General features: G+C 42.6%; 1 protein-coding gene across 1 annotated transcript in view; it reads left to right on the top strand.

Moving 5' to 3' along the window:
* The window catches only part of LOC147689491 (uncharacterized), a 32,355-nt gene extending 25,395 nt beyond the window's left edge, over positions 1–6,960 (top strand). Inside the window, exons 3-8 of the mRNA XM_086939931.1 lie at positions 758–942; positions 1,585–1,646; positions 3,107–4,171; positions 4,796–5,042; positions 6,668–6,759; positions 6,884–6,960. Coding sequence (XP_086796057.1) covers positions 758–942; positions 1,585–1,646; positions 3,107–4,171; positions 4,796–5,042; positions 6,668–6,759; positions 6,884–6,960 — 1,728 coding nt within the window. The remainder of the gene's footprint in view (positions 1–757; positions 943–1,584; positions 1,647–3,106; positions 4,172–4,795; positions 5,043–6,667; positions 6,760–6,883) is intronic.
* Positions 6,961–19,451: the final 12,491 nt, after the last annotated feature.

The raw sequence follows: 19,451 nt of genomic DNA, 5'->3' as shown, positions 1-19,451 counted from the left end.
GTGGACAATTTAAGGCGCCCAACGCAAGAAAGAGAACAGAGCTAATTTTTGCTATTGTTTAGAAATAACTGTTTTGATTCCAGAGTTATTCTAAAACTGCCCTCATTTGAACTTTTGAATGCTGATTTATATTTAGACTGTCAAAATCATTTCAGGATCTGGTAAAAGATTAATGGTGTCTAAATTTTGTTTTCTCTTTAAAGGGTATTCACAAGAATATATATTGTGATACGCAGATTATGTTTTAGGTTTATTAGGGATACAAATCTTGTCGAAGAGTATTCATCCACTGAATTCTTAGTGGATAGTTATTGCAGGAGTTGTTGTTTTGTGGTGAGTTTCTTTCCCTTAGGAAAAAGACACTCTTGAGAATAATCAGAAACCACAAGTCATCTTGAATAATCAGAAACCACAAGTCATCTAAAAGAAGAGTTTATTCAAGTAAGTTTTAGATATAGATACCTGACTAGGAGGAGAGACTGAACTAGGGAATTAATAGAGAAAGGAGTTCTGCTAATATTTCTCTTGTTTAAAATTACAGACTTCAAAACCCTAAAAGACATTCCCAAGACTGCAGCACTCCCGACAAGACAAAGAAATACTGGACGGTGGACGGACCCGGACTGATCGCAGGTAGGAAGCAGGTGGGGGAGAGCAAGATATTACTTTGAGAGTCAAGGAGGGAGGGGTGACTAGAATTAGGAATACTATTCAAATAAATAGGATTCTGAACTTCATCATTCTTGTGAACCTGCAGGTCGACAGTCGAAGACTCAACCCTCCAGTCAACGTCCAGTACCGGCCCTCTTCCCGAAGGTTCTGGTTAATGCTTAGCTGTAAGTTTAGTCAGCAAGGCTTAGTTAGAGTTTTCAGGAAGTTGGTCCCTTGCGTCTCTGTGAAAATCTCTACACTGTCAACAGAATTACCAGTCATCACTAAAAGGTAAGAAACAGTGTACTTAGGTCTTGACAGAAGGCAAAGCCCAAGAAGTATATTTCACCCAGACGCAATGGACCAGGTATCCCTGCAAGATATAGCGGCAGTTCTAAAGGATATTAGAGATGAGAATGTTTCTTTACGAAACGACATGACCGCCTTACAAGCAGCAATCCAGCAGAGTACAGTTAGTGTGCAGGCTTCATCTTCAGACTCAGGGGGAGGAACTCAGATTCAGGTAGTTACCCCAATGCCCACACCGTTAGCTCCACCAGAACGTTTTTATGGAGATTGCAACAAGTTTTCCATCTTTTTGCAACAATGTCATCTACATTTCTTAGCCAAAAAATCAGCCTTTCCTGATGACTCCTCCAAGGTAGCTTTCATGCTATCGTATTTTGGAGGGGATGCTGCCCTTTGGTCCATCCCTTTTGTAGAAAGGGATGATGCAATTTTGTATAATTTTAGAAACTTTGAACGGGCACTAAAGAAGATCTTTGCAAAGCATATGTTTGTGCAGTCTGCAGACAACGAGTTATTGAGTTTAAAACAAGGGTCTTCTGATCTCCTTCACTATATCTCCCAATTTAATCGTTTGGTTTTAGAGGCTAATTGGCCATATGATAAAAGGATTTCTATTTTTTATAGAGGTCTTAGAGAAGATCTGAAAGACATGGTAACTCAAATCTTGGAACCTCCCGATGATATCGGTGAGTTTATCGATCTTGTGATTAAATTGAATCACCGTCTTAGTGAGAGAAAGGGTGAGAAGGGGAAAAGTGACCATAAAATCTTATTTGTTAAAGATAGAAATACTTCATCAGGCAAAGAGGTAGGCTCAAAATCAGATCATGTGGAACCAATGCAAATTGGAACTGTTCGAGGTCCGCTCTCTAAGGATGAAAAAGAGAAGAGGCGGAAGTTAAATCAATGTCTTTATTGTGGCAAGACTGGACATTTTGTAAGAGACTGTCCTACTAAACCTAACAAGTTTAAGGTAAAATCCTCTGATCTTGCGTTAACTCAAGAGTCGACGGAAAACTAGAAAGCTCGATGAAAGGTGAGGTCGGTTCATCGAGTGTAATTCCTAGTTTGGCCTCTACTGTTCCACCTCTAGGATGTAAGCATTTTGGTATCCTAGTCGAGTTAAGAAGCCTTTTGCCTTCCTCTTTAGCTAGAAGGGTAGAAGCTGTAATAGACTCTGGAGCTACGGGAAACTTTATAGATACTCGGTTTTTCTCTCAGTTAGGCTTTGAATCAGTTTTAAAGGATTGTCCCGAGATAGTTAGAGCAGTAGATGGCAAGGAGTTAACTTCAGGACCTATTAGCCAACAAACTGAAATCCTTGAGATGGACTGTTCACCTATTCATCGTGAAAAGATACAGTTTGATATCATAGACGCCCCGCAGTTCAAGTTAATTTTGGGGATTCCTTGGTTGGTAAAACACAATCCAGTTATAGATTGGGTATCTCAGACTTTAACCTTTCAATCAACACATTGTGTAAATAACTGTTTCCTGTTGGAAAAATCAGGAGAAATAATTCAAGGGTTTGACTTTCCTTCTAACTCATCTAGAGTTTTAGCGATAGAAGGGGTTCCATCTGTTTACTCGGATTTACAAGACGTTTTTGACAAAAAGAAGGCAAATACTCTACCTCCACACAGAGACTTTGACTGTAGAATAGATCTTGTTCCTGGGGCTCCTCTACCATGTAGTCGAATCTATGCATTAACAGAAAAAGAGAATATTCATCTTAGAGAATACTTGGATGAGTATTTAGCCAACGGCTTTATTCGTCATTCCAAGTCTCCTGTCTCCTCAGCTCTCTTTTTTATTCCTAAAAAGGGAGGTGAATTGCGCACGTGCATAGACTATAGAGCTTTGAACAATGTGACTATAAAAAACCGATATCCTTTGCCTTTGATCCCCACTTTACTAGATCAGGTCAAGAAAGCAACCATTTATACAAAATTGGACTTACGGGGAGCTTACCATTTGGTACGAGTATGAAAGGGTGACGAATGGAAAACTGCTTTCCGCACAAAATTTGGATTATTCGAATACCAAGTCATGCCTTTTGGTCTTTGCAATGCCCCCGCAGCCTTCCAATTTTTTATAAATGAAGTGTTGCATGAGTTTATTGATGTGTGTTGTGTTGTCTATATAGATGACATTCTGATCTTTTCAAATTCAGAAGAAGAGCATGTACTACAGGTCCGAGCTATTCTCAAAAAACTGCTTGCTAATTCTTTGTATGTTAAATTGGAAAAAAGCTTGTTTCACGCTTCAAAGGTTGAGTTCTTGGGATATGTCATCAGTCCCAAGGGGATAGAAATGGACCCAAAGAAGGTTGAAGCGGTAGAATCCTGGTCCAGTCCATCTTCGGTAAAACAAGTTCAAAGTTTTTTGGGGTTCGCCAATTTCTACCGTCGCTTCATTCAAGATTTCTCTAAGACAATCACTCCAATCACAAGATTGTTGAGGAAAGGAGTTAAATTCGAGTGGACAGAACTAGCTGAAGAAGCTTTTCAGAAACTTAAAAAAAAGTTTATTACAGCTCCAATTCTTTCTCATCCAGATCCCAGTCAGCCCTTTATAGTGGAAGCTGACGCTTCTCAATTTGCTGTTGGAGGAATTTTGTCGCAAAGACATGTGGATACAGGTCAAATGCATCCCATTGCGTATTTCTCTAGAAAGTTATCTGAAGCAGAGTTGAATTATGCCATTGCGGATAAAGAACTTCTAGCAATAAAGGCAGCATTTGAAGAATGGCGCCATTATTTGCTGGGAGCAAGACATCCAGTGACAATATATACGGACCATAGAAACCTTCAAGCCTTGAGATCAGTAAAGGCTCTATCTGCTAGACAACTGAGATGGTCAATGTTCTTTAATGATTATAATTTTGTCATTACCTATCGACCAGGTAAAGAAAATTTGAAAGCTGATGCATTGTCTAGAATGGGAGAGGTTGTGATAGATCCTCCGTCTGAAGTAAAACCTGTAATACCGATATCCCGATTTCAAGCAAGTATTACGGTTAGTGATGTTATATCTGACATTAAGAAGGAATTAGCAAAGCAAGACTTTAATGTATGGAAACTGTCACACCCTTATTTGCAGGAAAGAGATGATTTGTTCTTCATGCAAAACCTCATCTTTGTACCTACTGACACGCTAAAAGAAAAGATTCTACACTTCCATCATGACACTACTTTAGCTGCTCACCCAAGTAAGGTTAAAACCTATGATTTAATTAAAAGAACCTTTTGGTGGCCATCAATGTTTAAAGATGTGCAACATTATGTCGAAACTTGTGGGGTTTGTGTTCAGAACAAATCATCTCATCAAAGTCCAAGTGGTTTGCTGAATCCTTTACCTTTACCACCTCGACCTTGGCACACTATTTCACTGGATTTTATTGTTGAGTTACCAATCACCAAGAAGGGGTTTACCACCATTCTTACAGTTGTAGATCAGTTTTCACGCATGGCTCACTTTGTCCCGCTCAAAAAACTACCAACTAGCATGGAATTAGCACATTTAATTATGGAAAATGTAGTCCGTTTACATGGTATTCCATCTGTGGTAATTTCGGACAGAGGGTCCCAGTTTATTTCACGAGTGTGGCAAAGTTTAAGGTTTCTCCTTAATATGGACATACGTTTATCCTCAAGCTATCATCCTCAGACTGATGGTCTTACTGAGCGTACCAATCAAACCATAGAACAGTTCATTCGATGCATGTTGACAAATGTAGGCGAAGAATGGTCAACTCTTCTAAGTCAACTAGAATTTGCTTACAACAATGTAGATCATTCTTCCCTTGGTATGTCACCTTTTTTCTGTAATTTAGGATATCATCCCAATTCTTTTCCTGAAGAGATAAAAGAGCTAAATCATGTACCAGCCATTTCTGACTATGTTTCTACATTATCCGCCATTCAGGAACAAGCAGCCTTTAATTTGGCCAAAGCAAAAGAGGATCAAAAGAGGTTTGCTGATAAACACAGATCTGAGCCTCCGCTTTATTCACCTGGGGATAAAGTGTGGTTAAGCACTAAGAATCTGAAGCTAAAAGGGAATCGTAAGTTTGATCCAAAGTATATAGGCCCTTTTCCTATAGAAAAGATCATTAATCCTGTATGTATAAGACTAACCTTACCTGCCAAATTTCAAATTCATCCAGTTTTCCATGTATCGTTAATCAAGCCTTTTCACGCCCAAACTAGATTTGTCCAACCCCCCTCCTCCATTGAGATAGAGGGGAATCCTGAATATGAAGTTAAAACAATTCTTGATTCCAAGAGATCTAGGGGAAGGTTGCTTTATTTGATCGACTGGAAAGGTTACGGTCCGGAAGAAAGGTCCTGGGAACCTTTGGAAAATCTAAAACATGCTCCCAAGATGTTGAAAAGATTTCATACTCAACATCCTGAGAAACCCAAGCCCATTGCACCAGTCTTAGGGGGGATCTTGAGGAGGGAGTACTGTCACGATTCCCCAGTCCCATCTGTTCCTCCCTGGGGACACTTGCCAAATACCCAACAGTAAAATACACCTAGGACAAAGGGTTTCTTTCCCACTGTAAAAACCCACCCCTTTCCCGTGCACCAGCACCTCTTTTGTGTTTATGTTTGTGTTAGTAACTGATTTATATGCTTTGGTAACGGTAACTTGCTTTCAGAGACATTTTTTACATGAAAAGCATTTCGTAGTAATTGCATGTAAATTTCATTCTACAATATCACTGCAGGCAGGCCCGTGAACCATTTGAAAGTACTAGTTCCAAGCTTTCACATTTAGAATCAGAAAAGGTCTTCACACGCGAGAGATGCGTGTGCTTTCTTTCGGCAGCCTTCGCACGCTGGAAATGCGTGCGCTTTCATTCAGCTGTCTGCCGAAAGTCTTCCGCTCGCGCTGCACGCGGAGGACTGAAGGCGGTTGCAACGTGCAAGCGCACGTTGGCATTTGGTGCGCAGGTTATTTAAACCGCACCCTTCCCTGAGGCCTCGCTTTGCCTTGGGAGTTTCCAGAGAACCTGCATCGTGGACGTCTATCCAGCGCTTCAAGGAAGACCTCGAGGGATAGGACTTCAAGGCCTTCAGAACTGCATTCTTCAGCGCGAGGTTTCAGAACTCGGCAAGCAGCTTAGGATTTCAACCTCAAATTAAAAGATAAGTTTCCGTGGACAATTTAAGGCGCCCAACGCAAGAAAGAGAACAGAGCTAATTTTTGCTATTGTTTAGAAATAACTGTTTTGATTCCAGAGTTATTCTAAAACTGCCCTCATTTGAACTTTTGAATGCTGATTTATATTTAGACTGTCAAAATCATTTCAGGATCTGGTAAAAGATTTATGGTGTCTAAATTTTGTTTTCTCTTTAAAGGGTATTCACAAGAATATATATTGTGATACGCAGATTATGTTTTAGGTTTATTAGGGATACAAATCTTGTCGAAGAGTATTCATCCACTGAATTCTTAGTGGATAGTTATTGCAGGAGTTGTTGTTTTGTGGTGAGTTTCATTCCCTTAGGAAAAAGACACTCTTGAGAATAATCAGAAACCACAAGTCATCTTGAATAATCAGAAACCACAAGTCATCTAAAAGAAGAGTTTATTCAAGTAAGTTTTAGATATAGATACCTGACTAGGAGGAGAGACTGAACTAGGGAATTAATAGAGAAAGGAGTTCTGCTAATATTTCTCTTGTTTAAAATTACAGACTTCAAAACCCTAAAAGACATTCCCAAGACTGCAGCACTCCCGACAAGACAAAGAAATACTGGACGGTGGACGGACCCGGACTGATCGCAGGTAGGAAGCAGGTGGGGGAGAGCAAGATATTACTTTGAGAGTCAAGGAGGGAGGGGTGACTAGAATTAGGAATACTATTCAAATAAATAGGATTCTCAACTTCATCATTCTTGTGAACCTGCAGGTCGACAGTCGAAGACTCAACCCTCCAGTCAACGTCCAGTACCGGCCCTCTTCCCGAAGGTTCTGGTTAATGCTTAGCTGTAAGTTTAGTCAGCAAGGCTTAGTTAGAGTTTTCAGGAAGTTGGTCCCTTGCGTCTCTGTGAAAATCTCTACACTGTCAACAGAATTACCAGTCATCACTAAAAGGTAAGAAACAGTGTACTTAGGTCTTGACATCTTCTTTGTCGCACTATTGCTTCAGCAGTGTCTTTTTCCCTTCCTGTCTGACTAGCTCCAGGTCTTTTATCTATTTCTTCTGCCTGGTCCCTAATCTGACCTAGTTCAGGTGTAGACTGTATTTGATCTTTGTTTGTGAGGGATTCATTGGACTCTTCTTCCTGAACATGTTCATCTATTACTAACTGGCCTTGTTCATGCTCTTCGATCTCTTGATTTTCTTCCGCATGAACTTCTGCTTTGACTACTATCTGTCCCTTTCCAGCCTCCTCTGTCTGAGAAGGAGTGTCGATGACTTGATCTGTCCCTACTTGGCCTATTCCCTGATCAGATTTGATGATGGCTTTGATGATCTGACCTTCTCCTTCCTGTTCTGACTCACCTGCGCTGTCCCACTCACTACCTAGGTAAGAGTATTTTCTGGTTCTTATAGGATCAAGAACCAGGTCATCAGCAGGAAACCATTCAACTTCTTGACTTGTGCCTGGTAGTTCAATGTCAGCGGGATCCGGACCCTCTTCTGGAGTCTCCTCAGCTGGACTACCTTCGGCTTCAGTCGCGTTTTCTCCAGTCACCTTCTTCGTGTGACTTGCATGGATCCACTTTGGTACACCAGCACACTTCACAGCAGTTGTGGTGATAAGGATCACTTGTCGAGGCTTGCCCCACTTCGGTTTAAGGCAACTCTTCCGGGTATGTTTCTTCAGTACCACCCAGTCACCTGGTTTCAGCTTGTGTGCTGGGGTGGTAGGCCATTCGACAGCAGTCTCTCCAATCTGGTGAGAGATAGAACGCACTTGGTCACCCAGCTGCCTGCAGTATTCTAGCACCATATCATCAGTAATACTTAGCAGTTTGTGTCCAGGTACCCATGCCTGTCGCATCACTCTTCCCATCAGTACTTCATGGGGGCTCAGGCCTGTCTTTCTGTTTGGAATACTTCTCAAGCTCATCAGCACCATGGGCAAAGCCTCTATCCAATTCATTTTTGTAGAGTCACACAGTTTTGCCAGCCTGGACTTGAGAGTGCCGTTTATCTGCTCGACTATTCCAGAAGCCTCTGGATGATAGGCACAGTGCAGCCTTTGCTCCATTTTGAATGCTTTGCAGAGTTCTTTTAGGACTTCGTTTGAAAAATGTCCACCTTGGTCTGTTTCAATTGTCTCAGGAATTCCAAAGCGGGGGATCAGTTCCCTAAGTAACAATTTAGCTACAGTCAGGGCATCATTCTTCTTTGTTGGATAGGCCTCCACCCACCGGGAAAACAAGCAAACTATGACTAGGACATATTGGTATCCCTTGCACAGGGGTAGTTTTATGAAGTCTGCCTGCATCCTAATGAAGGGACCTTCTGCTCTCCCAATGGTACTTTGTTCCACTACTGTCTTTTTTCCTGCATTGAACTGTTGACACACTAAACACCTCTGGCAAAGTTTGTCTGCTGTGCTCCTGAATTTTGGACTGTAGAACACCTTTTCAAACATTCGGCACATGGCATCCCTCCCAATGTGTAATGGTTCATGTATTATTCGTGCCATTGCGGTAACCAATTGTTCAGGTAGAACAGGCATACCAGTCTTGTGGACCACAACACCATCTCCTTCCCTTTGTCGACATTCATCCTGTCTCCACCTGTTCCTTTCTTCCCTGTCTGTTGTCTGTTGTAGTTCTCTCAATTCATCCCATGTTCCCAATCTTTCAAACAACATCAGTTGGCAGCTGCTTTCACCTCCCCATAATTTAATTAGGAGAGACATTTTATGTCGGGCGCAGTACTGGGCAATTTGGTCAGCATATCTGTTTCCGGCTGTCACCTCGTCATTTCCAGATCGGTGAGCCGCACACTTGACCACAGCCAATTCTTTGGGCAATTGGATGGCTTCTAGTAAGTTTTGTACTGGTTTCCCATTACGGATAGGAGAACCTGAGGAAGTCATGAATTCTCTTTGCAACCAGAGCTGGCCGAAGTCATGAACAACCCCGTAACAGTACTGACTGTCGGTATAAACAGTTATCCTTTTATTTTTTCCAATTTTACAAGCTCTTGTTAGAGCGATGAGCTCCGCTACTTGAGCAGATTTAACTGCGCAAAGATAGGAAGCTTCCAGGGTCTTTTCCAAAGTGACTACAGCATAGGCAGCACTCAAACCTCCATTCTCATGTCTCAAGCATGAACCATCCACGAACATTTTGAGGTCTTCGTCAACCAAAGCCACTTCTCTGATATCAGGACGGGGTTTTGTGCTAAATTCAGTCAAGTCTATGCAGCTATGGTCAATTTCACCTCCTGCCTCTACATCAATGGGAAGGGGCAATAGAGTGGCAGGGTTCAGAATGTTGCATCGGGAAATTACTACATTTTCTGCACCAATGAGAATCCTCTCATACTTAGTCAGCCGACTAGGGGTGAGATACTGTGTTTTAGTTCGGGTGAGCAAGATCACAACTGAATGTGGAACAAATACAGTGACAGGATGTCCCATCACAATGTTCTCACTTTGCTCTAGACTAGTACAGGTAGCAGCTACTGCTTTTAGGCATCCCGGTAATCCAGCAGCCACCGGATCTAGGGCGGCTGAAAAGTAGGCCACGGGACGTCTAATCAGACCATGTTCCTGGGTTAAGACCGAGAGCGCACAATTGTCTCTCGTGTCACAGAACAGTTCAGTGTTCTTAGTGTAGTCAGGCATTCCTAAGGCTGGAGCTGTGCACAGACAATTTCGCAATTTTACCCAAGCAGTCATGCATTCATCATTCCAACAAACTGGGTCTTCCGCTCCTTTCTTTGTCATGTTAATCAAGGGTTTAGCTATTGCCGTGAAACCCACGATCCACTGTCTGCAGTACCCAACAACTCCTAGAAACATTCTTACTTCTTTCTGGGTTACTGGTAGGGACATTTCTCGAATTATTTTAATTCTTTCTGTAGTGACTTTCCGAATCCCTTTCTCTATCTGGTGCCCCAGATATTTTACTGAGTTCTTGCAGAACTGTAGCTTGTCTGGTGAAACCTTATGTCCTCCCTTTCCTAGGTGATTCAGCAAGGCAATGGTATCAGTGACACAGTCGTCTTGACTTCTGGATGCTACCAGGAGGTCATCTATGTATTGCACCAGGACAGACTCTTTTGGAAGAACTAGAGATTCAAGGCATTTCTTTAGAATCTGGTTGAAAATCGATGGACTTTCGGTGTACCCCTGGGGGACACGATTCCAGACATAGACCTGGCTGTTGAATTCAAAACTGAAAAGGAATTTGCTTTCTGGATGCAATGGGATGGAGAAGAATGCATGGCACAGGTCTATGACAGTGATCCATTCCGCATCCCATGGAATTTGGTACAGTATTACTGCAGGGTTTGGTACTATGGGACAGCAAGGTACTACAATTTGGTTTACCTTGCGCAGGTCCTGCACTACCCTGTACTTTCCGCTAGGCTTCTTAATTCCAAGTATGGGCGAATTACAGGGACTGCTCATCACTTCCTGAATGATGTTTGCTTTGAGCAATCTGTTTAATTCCTTTGCAACTCCTTCTTTCACTTCTGCACTCATTTTATACTGTTTGGTATTTGGGTATACAGCATTTGCTTTTATAGCTATTTTTACTGGGTCTACATTTGCCATTAAGCCTACATCTTTTCCAGTAAAATCCCAAACTTCAGGTATTACGCTCGATTGCAGTTCTTCAGGTAGACTTTCAATGGACATGGGCTTAATATCTGTGTCGGGCCTCAGTAACATCAATTTATACAGGCCATCTTCATCTGGGGTCTGAATTTCAACACCATTTGGTGAGCAAAAGATGGTGCAACGCATTTTGCACAACAAATCTCGTCCTAATAGGTTTACAGGACTGGAATCACAGACTACAAATCTGTGCATTTCCTTGAAATTCCCTATGGAAATTTCCATAGGCTCAGTTACCGGAGTACTGATTATCTGATTTGAAACTCCCACTACTTGGATAGCATCTCCCGAGAGGGGTAGGTTAGGAACGTCCACTGTTCTCACAGTGGAACGGGTAGCACCAGTGTCCAACAGAAAGGTGACATCTGTCCCTTCAACCTTTCCTTCAATGTATGGTCCAGTCTGGTCTACCGGTAAGGAAGCGCCAAGCACGCACTCCTTGTCCTCCCCTCTCAGGCCCCGTCAGTATTGATCATCGCAGAGGAAAGTATCATTTAACAGGTACTGAGGAATGGGTGCATTTCTTTCATTCTCTCTTTCCCACACTTCGACCCTTTCATTCTCTTGACCCTGATTCCTATAATTCTGTCTAGGAGCGCGTGGCACTGGGGGTTGATTTACCTGCTGTTGGGTCTTTCGGATCCCCTCTTTCTGCACCTGTGGATTTAAACCATTTACGGGGGCATTACCAGCCTGCATGTGCGGACATTTATCTCTCCAATGCCCCATCTGCCCACATCCGTGACAGGGAAATTTTTCCATAGCATCTTCTCTACTCATTTTTACCCGGGGCCTGCCTCCACCCCCAGTATTCGGATTTGTAGCATTATTACTGTTAGTCATTTTACTTAACTGTTTTTCTTGTTGTTCAGCTAATTTTACCTGAGCCCACATGACTTTTTCTTTTAGGGCTTTTCTTTTGTTCTCGATCTCATCTTCGCAGTATTTGGCATATTTGAGAACATCATCAATGGGTTTCCCTTGCCAACTGATTTTGTTATCTCTAATCCACTGGGATATTTCAGGTCTCAATCCCAACACGAATCGATAACTGAAATGGGTCATATCCTTCATGTCCACATTATCGATTCCACTGTAAGTTTTGAACACCTGAAGTAACCTTTCATAAAAGGAGTGGACTGATTCATCACGTTCTTGGGTAGTTCTATCTATACGGGTCCAATCAGTTTCCTTTGCAGGTACCTTTTTCTTTAGGTATTGTATGACTTGGTCATACTTTCTCATTACTTCAGGTGAGGGAGCTCCTGTTCTGTCATCTCTTGCGTATTCCTCATTTGGCCAGTCAATTTCAGTTTTGCATTCGGTCCATAGGTCGACAGGTACTACAATGTCGAAAAACCCATCCAGGTCTTTCAGGAGACATTTCTGAACCTTTATGAAGCGTTCAACCTGTCGGTACCACTCAACCGGCTTTTCCCTCAATTTAGGGAAATCATTGGTAAATGATACTATATCTTGTCTGGACCAAGGGACATGGACATATTTTCCCCCTGGGACTTCTCTCATGGGACATAATTTCTCTGGTTTGTCAACTTCTTGTAGGACGTACTCAGCAGTCCGTGGTCTCTCCTTGCTATCCTCCTTTTTCTTTGCCCACCTGGCTTTCCACTTGTCTAGATCTCCCCATTTCTGTGCTAAGTTTATCAGTTCCTTAATCTGCGTCTTCTTCCCTGCGGTATTCAGGTTTTCCAGATCTTTGTCTGAGAATTCTACCCTGTAGGATTTCTGTAGTACCTTGGATCTGCTTATATCTATTCCCATACCTACTGCTGTGTCCATTAATTTGTCATAGTATGATTTTGCGTTCCGAGTAAGGTGTTTGCACATGAACAACAACTCATCTTCCTCCCGGACATTTAGTCGGTCTAAACTCACATTCCCTGTGCTCAGTTCCTCTAGCTCTATTCTTAGCTTATAAATATCTAGTGGTTTCGGATGAGGGGTTCCCTTTTCTAATTCTCGGGTCCACCTTTCTATTTCCTCGGGAGTTACCACCGTCGCACTTTGAATTCCTGATGAAGATTCTATTAGTACGTCTTTGTTCCTAGTCTGAGCTCTAGTTCGAGACATACTAGGTTCCTGTTCCCTATTAGGTAGATCCATCAAGGAAACCATGGACTCACTTTCACTTGCTTGGTCATCAATAATGAGTGGTTCCCCTCTGGGCTGGGGCATCATCGGGGTTATGACTGGAGTTTTTGGAGTATTCATTCTGTCCCCATATAGAGGAAAAACTGGACCAATGGTTACTGGAATCGTCAGGGCTTCAGGATTTGGATTAATCTGAGCTATGGCATGTATGAGATCATTCCGCTGTCCTCTCAGGGCATCTTTTTCCTGCTCGTGTAATACTCGATTCATAGGGGGATCCTGTATCATTTGGGGTACTAGAGAAGGATATCGATTCGGAGCTGATGGAGTTGACAAAACTAGTCCCTCACCAAAAGGGTTGTAATTCGGGACCACGGGGTCGGGTCTACCAAATCCCTCTCCTCCCGCTCTTCTCTGTTCTATCCCTGTAGAATCGGCTTCACTAGTACTTCTTATTCCTGAAGGTCTCAATGGAGTAGTTGAGCTCTGAGATCTGGCTTCTTCATTATAAGGCGGGGGACCTTTCATAAATAAGTCCTCTAAAAATTCATCTTCTGATTCACCCAGGGGCATCATGTGTCGTGTTTTCTCAGTACATTTCTTCCCTCCCACCATTTCATTAGCTCGGAACATAGGAAATAACCCTTCTACCATCATATTTTGTCTCCACTGTTTCAATTTCTGCTCCTTGGTTTCTTTTACCATTTTTGGATACCATCGGGTCACTCCCTTGTCCATTCGGGGTCTGTCTCGCTCTAAAGCCTCAATTTCCCATTCCTCTAAAGCTTCATACTGAGTTAATCTTGGTCTGGGATGCAATTCATTCATTCGGGTCCTCAGGTTAAATAGGATTCTCCCGTTAAAAGTACCATCAATGGGAAAGGCTAAAACTCCATCCTCCGCAGTGTACTTTACCCAGTTCTCTAACCATACACAGGTATGATACCCTTTCTCCAACATCATGAAAGATGCTGGAGTATTTGGCGGAGGAATGATCACGCCTTCCCTGGTTCGTACGGGTTTGTCAGTTTTGAAGAAATTCTTTATTTTGCTGACAAATGACATTTTTCTCTTTCCTCCGTACATGTTGTGAGGTCTGCCTTTGCTCATCAACTCTTTATGACACCCTAGATTTCGTGGATCAGGCAGAAAATCAGGGTACCACATACACCGCTCGTAACAATCTATAAGCTCGGTGCGAAAAATGTTTACCTCGTTTGTGCTTCCAATGCTAGCGCGACTCCAATTTCGCAACAACCAATCAGTGCAGAGGTTGCAAAAGTTCTTGACCAATGGGTGTGCGGCCTTTTCGCGAGACGCGTTCTCACGCTCAGGCACTCACCCCTCCCTTTCAATTTCGGCTTCACTACACACCCGCTGGTTTAACCAATCCCAGCGCGGCACGGAGTGACGTCAGAGCAGCCCTTCGACTGACTCTCTCCTTTACAAGGTAACGGAAACTTTGTATATTCTCTAAGATGCTAATATTAACTTTAGTCAACAACGTGTAACATTCGCCATTGTGTAGGAGTGTTCTAAAGAGATAGAAAGTTCTTCTTTTACTGCAAGTAAACCACTTCTGTCTACTTTTCATACACTTCGGATAGACTTCTCTTGCCTACCCTCACGCAAGCATTAGAAAACCTGCTATTACCCAGTCTCATCCACTTTCCGGGATATATACTAAGCCTGGGGTTCGTCAGCGTTTCCCTTTGCTATCATACAAGCTCCGATGACTCTATTACTCCCTTAGTGTGACCCTTACTAGGTGATATCAGACCAAGGTTTCTATCAGCAGTCCCGTCACTATCATTCATACAGTTTTCCGAAAAAGACCTAATTAGCGCTTCCAGTTCCACTTGAACCATGCACTAACCTTTCCTCCCTACAAATGACCTCTGAACGCGATGGATTCTACTCACCATCCGTTATACAGTTCCCCGGGGATTTCAGACAACACTTAACAGTCACACACAATTGGTTAATAAAACATATAATATTTAGCAGCAATACATATATATAAAATTTTCTCAAACATTTAAATATTTTAAAAACAGTTGCGCAATAAAATATTAAGTAACACAATCAATATTAAAATTTTAGCAGCACATTTATTTTTCACGGTTTATTTTCTAACTATCTTATCTACCTATCTTACTAGTCCTAACCATCCTCTGCTACCAGAAATTACTGATAGAGCGCGCGGGTCACCCGGCTCACTTAGATTACCAAATTTTCCACGCACTGGGCCCTGGCGTGCATACGATGACAGTGTTTTGCAAATGAACCGGGTGAAAACCTCTGCCACGCTCTATGAGTAATGGGGTGGGTGACTCTTACACCACTTACTATTCATGTACCTGACTTACCACAGGCACATTACTCCTGACGGATCAGGAGCGAGCAGTGGACAGGTGATAAGGGTTTCCTAAAAAGGAGAAAATGCTTCTTTACACATTTAATACCTTTAATTCCACGTTAATGTATAATGACCACAGACACCTTGATGGTTTTAAGGGTTTTATATAGTAAAAGTTTAGAACGAAAATGCCATTACAAGTAGGCAAATGCAAAGTAATACATCAATGATTAGAATTAGAACCAGAATGTAACTATGGAGGAGAGTGAGTATCATAAAGTAAAAGGGAACACCATAGGGCATGAATCATAATGTACCATGTATCTAATACAGTTTAATCTAGGGCAAAGACGTGTGGAAAGACCTAAGGTGTGGCCTAATCCCTTTATACTAATTCCTAGACCTTATGCTATCTTTACTAACTTCACGGCAACCATACTAAGGGAAGGGAATAAGCGGAACAATCTAGATAAACAGTCGGGTTCAACAATTTCCTAAAGGAAGGGTAAGAAGGGGAACATTTACTAATAATCAATTGCATGAAATTACATTCAAAAGAGACATAGGGAATATCGCAGGCAAGATTGCTTTAATCAGAGGAGGAAAAGATGAGGGTTATAGTATAGACAGACACCTATGTCAATATTTACCTAGGTGAGAATGAGGACTAACCCTGGTCGCGGGTCAGTTGGGAAAGAACAGGACAAGGACCCTCAAGGATTCAGGAAATACCAGAAGGTGAGCAGGTACAGCTCATGGACAGTCAGGACAGGATACCCCTCAGGTCTGGGTCAGGACTGGGTTCACCAAGGCACGACCAACCCCTCACAGGTTCGGATGCAACGCCAGCGTTACCCCCTCTTCTGCACGGAATCCGCCAATAACCCCGATTGGGTTTTCGAATCTCCCAGCAAAGTGCTTCGCTTAGCACTTAGGACTAATTTCCACCCCTTGGAGTTTGTGGAAAGTTTCAGGCAGAATGCTCCGCAGCACTCTGTATCAGGCACCTATAGAGTTCGTAGGGTCAGTGACAGGTCTGCTACTCGGACAAGTCGGACAATTTCTCTAAGCTAACCTAGGCTATATATATTGTTTTGAGTCCCCAAGACCACCCATAAATGTTGCAAAATGACAAAGTCCCATCTTCTGATTGGTCAAGAGAGGTGGTTAGATCATAGGTACCACCTATACTTCACGTGACATTACCCTCCCCCCAACACCTTGGTTCCCAGGCCTACGTGTGGGAAAGTACAATAGTGAAGAAAAGGTTTGCAACATTGTTGCGCATTTCAGAACGTAAATAGCACATCTTCAAGGGCAAAGGTGCGCCGGGAAAAGACAGTCCTCTTTTCAATGGCCAATCGGGTCAGGTTCCATTGCTGCACGTCCCAGATCTTTAGGTCACATGATGAGGGATACGTCAGCTTCAAAATGAAGTCCATCCCCTACTTCAAGGCCCTCATTTACGTGGTACATGAAAAGTAAGCGAAAACAAATTAATAACACAGAATAAAATGAATACACTGTACACCATGACCAACTACTCTTAATCCCTTATTTTATAATACTTATTGCATTAAGAGTTAGTGCAGAAAAGATGCATATACAAAAGCGGCTTAAGATAGCATGAAGCATGATTAGTGACAAGCGGCCATTTTAACACCACTGCGCATGAGCGAACTTTTCCCTCCAGATTGCGAGTGCGTCACATCACATGGGTATGACCGACGCATGCGCAGACTGGATTTCTGCAAAGCGGCCATTTTATTAATGTGCAAGCTTGATTATGATGAAAAACACATAGGCAAGCCTCCTAGGGACACCCGTGTGTTGGGGAAATACAAATAAAATGACAAACAATCGGAGTTAGTACAGTTATGATTCAGGCGAGGTTCATGAAGAGAGCAAGTCGCGTTACGTGCGAATCCTTGCTCCATCACTACGAGATGGTGGTGCTCTCATGGTGACACCAGCTTCAGTCTGAAACATCCAGAAACAAGGTGGGGCTTTCATCGTTTGGGAAAAAAAATGTTTTAATCCAATGAAAAGTGTTATTTTTAGTTCACATGACCTAGTCTTACATCATTAGGAAAACAAAAGTAAAATGAACCAATGAAAAGTTTTATTAACAAGTCACATGACCTGTTATGCTTACGTTACGCGCTGCGCGGCGCGCTCTGGATCGTTTCCGGGAAGCTGCACCTTGCGCACCGGAGCACTTCCGGGTGCGCTAACGCGGCGCGTCATATGACGCATTACGCAACAACGCAGGTCCAGAATATAGTCAAAATGTCTTCACCAACCAGCGGTCGGAATACAACCGCTTTCAGCAGTCCAAAAAGTTCTGTTAAATCTTAAGAGCGGGAGCAACTCAACTACATGGTGAGCGAGACGCTGTAGTCGCAAGAGCGGGCGGTAAACAGCTGAATGGCGGAAGAGGCACAGAGTACCAAAAGCGGGCGGAATGGCAACTAAAACGGTAAAGGGGCGCCCCACTACAGCGTGTCTTCAGGTCAAACGGATTGTGGGACAAGGTCTAGAATGGAAGAGTCATCAAAAGGCAAAAATTTCCGCCGGACCCCGGGAGCCGGCCGCCTATGTTGGGGGCGATCTCAGGCCACACCAGGGCAACACGACTTGGGGAGGGGGCAGGAGCCAAGCGCCCCCTCCCAGTCCGCGCCATCTCACCGCCCCTCGGGGGCCTCCGTCAAGCGGTTTAGGGAGGCACCGTATCACATTGTTTTCCAATGCAGTCAGGTCCACAAACGGACCCCACTTACTTTGAATAGTGAAGCTGCAGCAGGTGCAAATAAGGTTTAGACAGTGTTACAAGCGCTGCTTAGAACTCTGAAGTATGGCACTCAACATCCAGAACTTATGCCATTTGTGTAAGGCAGTGACATCGAAGCAACTCAGGGACCAAAAGCATGAACGAACACTCACGTATGAAAATCTTATTTGGGGAAGGGGCAGGATCCAAACGCCCCCTCCCAGTTCGCGCCACTACACCGTATGTAGAAAATCTGAAGCCATCGTTCTACAAACTCTCAACGCTTGCTATCAGTGCATGAGTTTCATGCTCGATCGATTGAGCTAGCCGGATCGGGCAACAAAAAGTATAAAATAGTTATGTAAATAGTTATTTAATAAAATGTTTTACCCTGTTTCTTTGCTGGTGTGTTGTCTATATTTATAATATTTGCATAGGGTTTGTAGTTATTTTGGGCGGGGTGGGTGACGGAGCCGAGCTGTCTTGCAGCCCTCATGGTGTGGAGCTCAGTTCATTTCACTATTTTCGTATTTCTCATGAAGGGTTGTTCCTAATGTTTGTATTTTAGCGAGGTCAAAAAGAGATCCAATTAGTGGTCTACTGATTTTGCACGATTACTTTTATTTTTTTACACGATTTTTCACTATCTGCAAAGACTAAACAGAGTATTGCGACTTTGTGCTTGTTTGTAAATAGAGAATGATCCAAAGAGAACCAATTCTAAAACAGTAAATGCTTGGATAACAATCAATCAAATGGAGAGACAAGCAGGTACGACGGATTACAACGGGGGTAAAGGTCTGCGTTAACTACCCTTCACTATCTGCAAAGAGAGAGTACTACTAAGAGAAAAGAGGGGAGTGGGGGGGGGAGCGTTCAAAGCACATGAGCGTGCATAAACACGAAAACGTTTTTACCTATCACGTACTTGACATTTGACAGCTTTTGATATTTGCTATTAAAAAACCATTGAAATTCACAGAAAAAACCATAGGTTATAGTCCATATATAGTTAGGAATTTGCATTTACAAAACCTTGAAAATTCAATGAAAAAACCATTGGTTATAGAACATATATAGTTAGGAATTTGCATTTACAAAACCTTATTTTACTCGCATAAAACCATTGAAATTCCATATATAGTTAGATGCGCTAACTATATATCGCGCACCCGCAATCCACTGCTGATGATGTCACATATTACATCATTCATGACATGGTTAGTGACATCACTGATGACATCACTGATGACATCTCAAATGACATCACTGATAAAATCACTGATAACATCTCATTTGACATGACTGATCACATCACTGATGATATCATTCATGTGATAATACCATGAACCTCTTCAGACTCTAATATAACCTTAGATACAATCAGTGTAAACAGACAGTCACAGACTGTCACTCATCCATG

This window comes from Lissotriton vulgaris, chromosome 10, assembly GCF_964263255.1.
Source record: "Lissotriton vulgaris chromosome 10, aLisVul1.2, whole genome shotgun sequence".
Classification (NCBI taxonomy): domain Eukaryota; kingdom Metazoa; phylum Chordata; class Amphibia; order Caudata; family Salamandridae; genus Lissotriton; species Lissotriton vulgaris.
This window is presented reverse-complemented; position numbering and strand designations above follow the sequence as displayed.